Consider the following 7,131-nt stretch of genomic DNA (forward strand, 5'->3'; position numbering starts at 1 on the left):
AAGCCAGACACAGCCCCTGTAGCAAGCAGGACTGAGTTTGGAAGACAGCGGACAGCTAACAGCTTCCCTAATTTTGTCCTCAATCCTAAAGGGCAAAACGGGGGACGCACGCAATATGATCCCCCAATCTAAGTCTACAATGCCCTCTTCTGCTGAGCCCATTTAAACTTTTTCTGTGCCATCCCCCCCACCCCCCACCCCCCGGGGCTTTCTTGCCTCTACTGAAAAGCTTCCTGCTCCGTGTGCCTTCAGTCAGCTGGTTAGACACGGGCCATTGGCTGACTTTTCCCCAGCAAGCTCCAAGTTGGCTTCTTGTCTTCAGAGGTGGTTTTCATTCGCTTCCAGGACCCCAAGTTTTCTCTTTCCCTTTGCACTCCAGGTCAAAGGCAAACCCCTTTCCTTCCCTCTTTCACACCAAGGTACCCAGAGGAGTCTACCCAGGGGTGATGGAAGTGGGTAGGGGGACAGGCAGCAACGGTAGAGAGCTTGTAGAACAGGATGTTGGCCTTATGCAGGAACAGGCAGCGCCCTCAGACTTCCCCCTACTCACTTTCTGTTCCTACCCTTTGCATCTGACAGCTGGGCTGCAGCTGGCTGGAGTCGACCACAGGGGCTCCAAGTCCAGCTTAAGCTCTGCTCTGAGCAGACAATCAGCAAAGGGCACAACCGAGAAGTCCTCTAAAGAAGTTCTGCTGCCAAGAGCAAAGCACAGGATGTCTGGGCCAGACACTTGCAGTACAAAACAGCACGTACACTACAGTAGGCAAGGCACAACGTTCTGTTAGCAATAACACAGAACACAAACAGACAACAGGGAGGAGTTTGTGCCTAGGTAATAACTCTGACCCACCCCAGACAGCAGTTTTTGTTTTTGTTTTTGTTTTTGTTTTGCAGTTTTAGAGGGCTTTCCCCACCTTTGCTAATCCATGCTTTTTAAGTTGTCTACAATGTTTCTTTAAAAAGAAACACACACACACGAAACTCCCCCAAATGACTTAATTCTAATGACTATATTAAATAGAGGTGGCATATGAGCCCAGGCACAGGATAGAAGGCAAAGAGCTCTCCTGGCTGCCATAGCCTTCAGCCAGGAAAAGCTGAGAAGGTCCAGCGGGGACAGTGTGACACAGCCTGGCCACCCAGACCTAAGCCTCGTGGACTGGGTAATGTCTGGGGCCAAAGCTCATCTCTCCCCAACACACACACACCGCCTTAAATAGAGTGAAGAAGGGCTCCAGACCCCCCCCCCACCCCCCACCCCCCCGAGCCACAGTTCCCGGAAAGGGCATCTTGGGGCAGCCTTCTACCCAGAACAGACAGAAACTGCCCAGAGTGAGTCAAGGTTACTTGACCCGAGGCCGGGAGCTGCCTGGACGTTCCGACCCTTTCCAGCAGGCTTTGCGCAGGTTGAGCGCTGGGAGGGATTCGTGTCCTGATAGCTTGGGAGCCACGAGTGGGCTGGGGCGGGGCGGGGCGGAGCGGAGCTCAGCGGTTGCCAGGGGCGGGGCGGCACGGCAGGCACGGAGCTCCGTGGGCGACTGCCACGCACTGTTGGCTCTCTCCAGCTCGCGCGCCGCCTGTTGCTCTCTGCTCCCGGCCGGTTTCCCGCCGGGGGAGGTAGGCGGACTAAGAGTGCCGGCGCGTGGGCCGCCTCCGGCATTCCTTTCCTCTTGGCGCAAGGGTGATCGAGGGCCCCCAGGCGTCCCCGACAGCGCGGACGCTGCCAGCTCCCGGCGCGTCCCGGATCGCGCGCTCAGACCCCGGGCGCTGCGCCGCGATGAACGCGAGCTTCCTGAACCACAGCGGCCTGGAAGAGGTGGGTGGTGACGCCCGAGCCGCCCTGGGAAACCGCAGCCACGGGCTAGGCACGTGGCTAGACTGCTGCCCCGGGGGCGCACCGCTGACCGCCAGCGACGGGGTCCCCGCGGGACTGGCTCCCGACGAACGCAGCTTGTGGGTATCGCGCGTGGCGCAGATCGCCGTGCTCTGTGTGCTGTCTCTCACCGTGGTCTTCGGCGTTTTCTTCCTGGGCTGCAACCTGCTCATCAAGTCCGAGAGCATGATCAACTTTCTGATGCAGGAGCGCAGGCCCTCCAAGGACGTGGGCGCCGCCATCCTGGGACTGTACTGAGCGCCCACAGCCCTCGACAGCGTCGCGGCACCACGAGGAAGGGACCACGGAGCCTCTTCCTCAAGGAATTATCCCCAGCAGATCAGCGGCGTGCCTTGCACCACCGGGCCTGGAACAGCTGGACTTGGCGGCGGCGGTGTGCGAAGGGACTGTCACGCCGATTTCTGTCCTGTGTGCGCTCCAGCGGGGGCCGGGGACGCAGGGTTCTTAACAGGTTTTTTGTTTTTGTTTTGTTTTCTTTTTTAACAAAGAAGTTTGGGGCAGGGTGGGAGGCAGGAAGAGGGAGATGCAATGCGGGGGTGAGGTTACTCAAGTGGAGATTTTGGGCGTGTTGGTGGGGCATGTTCCAAGGAGGGCGCACAGGAAAGAAGTGAAAACAATCACTGAGATTTTGATCTCGCATTGCATCTGAAAAGAAAATTTGTAATAAAACCATAGCCTCCAGGCTTCCTGATACATTCTAACTGTGCTGGTGAGACATTCTGTGTCCGGGTGTGTGTGTGTGTGTGTGTGTGTGTGTGTGTGTGTGTGTGTGTGTGTACACACGCGCGCGTGTGCTGAGGGGGAGGGGGAGGGAACATGTCCTACTTCTGGGCCCAGTTTGGTCGATTTAACAAGCTGTGAGGCAGACAGCTCTGGAGCTCCTTGCTTTATCAAACCAAGGCGAGAGAAAAAGGAACTGGTTTAGTGGTTGATTTTTTTTTGTTTTCTTCCTACAAAGAACTGTTTTCTTCTACTCCTACAGTGGAGGAGGCAGGTCCTTTGGGGGCAGCCAGACACTTAGATTAATTTAATAACTAGAAATTTTAGTTTTCTTCATAAAACGGAAATGGAAAAAGAAAACGAGTGGAATCTGGGAGCTGGTAATAAATTATAAATATTCATTTGGATAAGTGTGTGGGGGGGTGTAGTAAAGATTCCAGGCTGAACCCAAAAGTCCCATTTAATCACTTGTTTGCCCCACCCTTATAGATGGTAGATGGATGGACTCAGAACAAGGCCTCTTAGATTTATCCTGGCAGGGGACTTGGGGTGTTTAAGATGAGGAAAATGGCCTCTGAACGCAGTTGTCTCCTGGTCACTAGACAATCCCATTAAGAAGTGCACCCTCCACTCCCTGCTGACGTGAAATTCAGTTCTGGGGACTTGGTGCTTACTGGCCAGGAGGAAGGGAAGGGGGCCATCTGCAGCAAGCCTTTGCTCTGAGGTGCCACTGAGCCCAGGCCAGCGCAGGGAAAAGCCCTCCTCCCATAGACTTTCGACCTGTGCCCACCCTCTTAGCCAGCCTCGGACATAGAACACTTGGAGGGGTCCCTGGGGAAAACAGCTTGAGGCGGGGGTGTCCCTCCCTCTCTCCAGCTGGGTGTAAATGAAGGAAGAGAGAGAAGATGGCTGAAGCCTTCCCTGGCTTTAGAATGGGGGAACAGAAGGAACCTTCTGTCTTTGGCACCAGTTGGGGAAAGGAGGGGCGGTGTTTCTTAACAAAAAAAAAAAAAAAAAAAAAAAAAAAGCAAATGGCAATTGAGTCTGGAGGATACGGACTCTTTCTTCTACCCAGTTCTGTGGAGTCATCTGTATTGAAATAACATCCCTTCCACCATCCTGCCATTCCGTCCCAGACCTGGGGTTCATCCGTGGGAAGGACAGCCAGTGAGGCCAGGTATCCACACAACAAACCCCGTAGCACAGACTGAGCACTGGTTGCTGGTGACTGGCATGGCCTCAGGTAGCTCTCGTCTGGCGAGGCGTGGAGGGCCTTGAAGAGGGGAGAGTTGGGCACAGACTCTGGACTCCTGGCATGAAGTGGCACAGGTGGCGTGGGCCACCTAGTGGCCGAGAGAACGCCACTCAGACCACCACAAAGAAGTCTCCTTAATTCCTAAAAGAGGAGAGCTGGAGGCTTGGGGAGGAAGAGGGGCTTCCGAGGTCGCCTGGCCAGGTTCCAATGAACACCGAGAACGGCCTCCAGCAAAATAGCCGGCTGCTAGTGTGGTAAGAGGGAGGTGGTTCGAGAGTTCAGTTTTTAAAATTTTCTGACAAAGAGAAGCCTTAGTAGAGAAGCCCTGTAGGGCCACCATCACTGTTCATAAAGGCCTCTCTGAGGCGTAGGAGTGTTTGGTTTGTTTTTGGGTCAAAAACTCCAAGGTCTCCCTATAGAGCCCAGGTTGGCCTCAAACTTGACATCCTCCTGCCTCAGTCTCCTGTATGCTGGATTTACATGGTTGCACCAACACCCTTGGCTTACCATGGATGTTTGTCTGTCCGTTCCATCATGCTCAGGCATGCCTTCACAGGCAAATATGCATGGGCATTTGCTTGCACGTGCAGATATAAGTAAAGGCCAGGCTCAAGGAAGAAACCGCAGGCACGCGCAGGTTCTGAGAGAAAGGAGGAGGAGCAGTCACCTTTGTAGCCACTCTTACTGCTGCAGCCTAGAAGGGGAGCAGGGTGTTGACTAAGTTACCTTATGTAACCCGAGAGACGAGGGAAGAGGGGCAGGATTCCATGAGGTAGAGACCATGGAGAACAGCGCTCCAGGAGAAAGGCAACCCAAGATCAGAATCTTGAGCCTTGGGACTTTAAAAAGAAAGTTCTTCCTGTGTCCCCAACCTTTGTGCAGCAACAATTCTCCCCCACGAGGCTGGCTTATTATAGAGTGGCCAGATCTCAGAGGGTCTCAGATTCAGCAAGGAGAAACGCAGAACTCTGGTCTGCGAGTTTCTCACTGTCCTGTTGTTACCTGGCTCTGTGCCTCATCTCCTTGTCTACACAATAGGAGAGGTGGGATGCAGAGCTCCTGTGACAGGCATGCAGCAAAGCGGGGACAAGGTCTGGCACTTAAGGGACAGTCAGTAGAGAAAACTGCCAGTGTTGACTGTTAGCTCTGTTTAAAGGATATGCTTGCTAACTTTACCCTCAGTAAAATGAAGCTGGCTCTCTGACATGAAAACCCTGAGCAGAAAAACAATAATAGTTCACTTTCACACCGCATGTTGCTGTTTTTTGGTTTTGTTTTATTTTGTTTGTTTTTGTTTTTGTTTTTGGGTTTTTTGTTTGTTTGATGGTTTTATTTTTGGTTTTTCGAGACAGGGTTTCTCTGTGTAGCCTTGGCCATCCTGGACTCACTTTGTAGACCAGGCTGGCCTCGAACTCACAGCGATCCACCTGCCTCTGCCTCCCAAGTGCTGGTTGCTGTTTTCAAAGTACTTTCCAGAGCAAGACGGGAGCACTTGAAGTACGTAGTGTGTGACGCACTGAGTTCCACGGGGTTTCATTAACACTCCCATTTTACAGATGAGGAAATTAAGGCCCCAAAGAAGCTGTCCGAATCACACACCAGGACCTTGCCAAGCAAGAGGAAAAGACATCCTCTTGGCAGCTGTTACCAGAGAGGAAACTGAGGTCTGCTTTAGTGGACTTGCCAGTGTTCATTCCTCTCAGTTAGCATCTACAGCAAATCTTCCGTGGGTCAGGCCCTGGACCAGGGGTGTGCAAGAGTCCTCCAGTCCCAGCACCCCATCCCTGAGGCGCCAGCAACAGCCCTGAGATAGGGCATCTGGAGTTCAACCAAGTCTTCCGTGGCCTGTCAGACGTACCATCGCCTACAAGAGGATCCTGGAGCAGGGGACAGGTGGGGGTGCTGGCATCCGTGCACCACTCCTTCCCCCAACTTGCTATGGCCGCATGGAGCCCCACCCTCCCCTGATCCCGGCACCACAGTAGTAGCCCAGCAAGCGGGAGCATCAGAACTGGTTTCAGAAAGAAAGAAGAGAGAGCAAAAGAGGCCAATGTCTGTCACCAGTGGCCTCACTGCCCGACTGCTGGTCCTTTGCTGAGCAGAACTGGGCTGTTGGAGGATGCCACCACTTTTTGCTCCAAGCTGCCATCCAGCCTAGGAGGCCAGCAACCGGAATCCTCATCACCCTGGAGTCCTTTTCTGGCCCCCCAACTTTGCTTGTCTTGACGCAGAGCCAGGATGCATGCAGGAACATCTTCCTATTCTAGCTGGAGCAGGAAGCGGGAGCAAGAACAGGAGGAGGAGGGAAAAGGAAAGGGGCGAGGAGAGGCCTTGATGGGGAGCAGAGCGAAGATGAGATGGAGGGGGAAGGCAAGGAAAGAAAGGAAGACGATGGTAGGGGAAAGCAAGCGGCTCAGGGGGAAGCTCAGGTCTCCCCGCTATTCCACCTTCGGGGTTCTGTCTTCACACAGGTTGGCCCAACCACAGCCGCTTCCAAGTCTGCTGAAATTAAAAGAGGCGACGCAGCAGCAATTAGGGGGATGCTTGAGGTGGTCACGAGGTCTGTGTCCTCTGCCGATTACATAGCCCGCCGGTGATGGTGACCCTTCCTCAAAGCCAGGCCTGGGCGTCACTCCTCCATACTTCAGAAAGTGTCACCTCTGGTCAGGGCGGGAAGATACCCCAAGGGGCATAGTTCTGCTCGTACAACAAAAATAAATATATGAGTTTTCAACAAAGGCTGGGCAATGGGCGGAGGGCGGGAGGATGTACACAGAGGCACAGGGCTTGGGACTGAAGAGAGAAGCCTCAGGCTTCCCAGGCGCCCGAGGAAGCCACTCCCCCCTCTCAAGCTCCAGTCGCCTCCTCTCTTAAGTGTATTAGCTGACCTTGGAGTGGTTGGGGAGTTAGGGGAGAGTCTGTCTGAAAGCACTCAGTAGCACAACGACTTAAGTGAAAAGAAACATTTTACAGTGTTCGAGCCTCTCTGCCCTAATCCGTATGAGGTTCAAGGTCAGCAAGGGATGTGGCTAGTCAGGGTGGCAGGAGACACTGAGGCACAGAGCCCCAAAGCCATGCTAGGTCCTTAGGTGTCATCTTAGACCAGCATATGGAATCTGTGGACTTCATAGTCTGTGCGGTTTTTCCTTATGCAGTTATTTCGTATGAATTTTTACATTTACAGCAGCAACAACAACAACAAAAAAAAGGGAATGGGCAAAAGTAGTCCCAGCCCCTCAGCCAGGAAGAATCTCCATGAATC

The 7,131-nt window shown here is 53.5% G+C and overlaps 1 protein-coding gene across 1 annotated transcript; it reads left to right on the plus strand.

Moving 5' to 3' along the window:
* Positions 1-1,479: 1,479 nt before the first annotated feature.
* Positions 1,480-2,595, plus strand: RPRML (reprimo like). The gene has a single exon (XM_084750805.1). It carries the CDS (start codon positions 1,778-1,780, stop codon positions 2,129-2,131), a length of 354 nt encoding a protein of 117 aa, XP_084606931.1. The 5' UTR covers positions 1,480-1,777; the 3' UTR covers positions 2,132-2,595.
* The last annotated feature ends 4,536 nt before the right edge of the window (positions 2,596-7,131 follow it).

Source organism: Acomys minous (genome assembly GCF_964271855.1).
Source record: "Acomys minous genome assembly, chromosome: 12".
NCBI classification, from domain to species: domain Eukaryota; kingdom Metazoa; phylum Chordata; class Mammalia; order Rodentia; family Muridae; genus Acomys; species Acomys minous.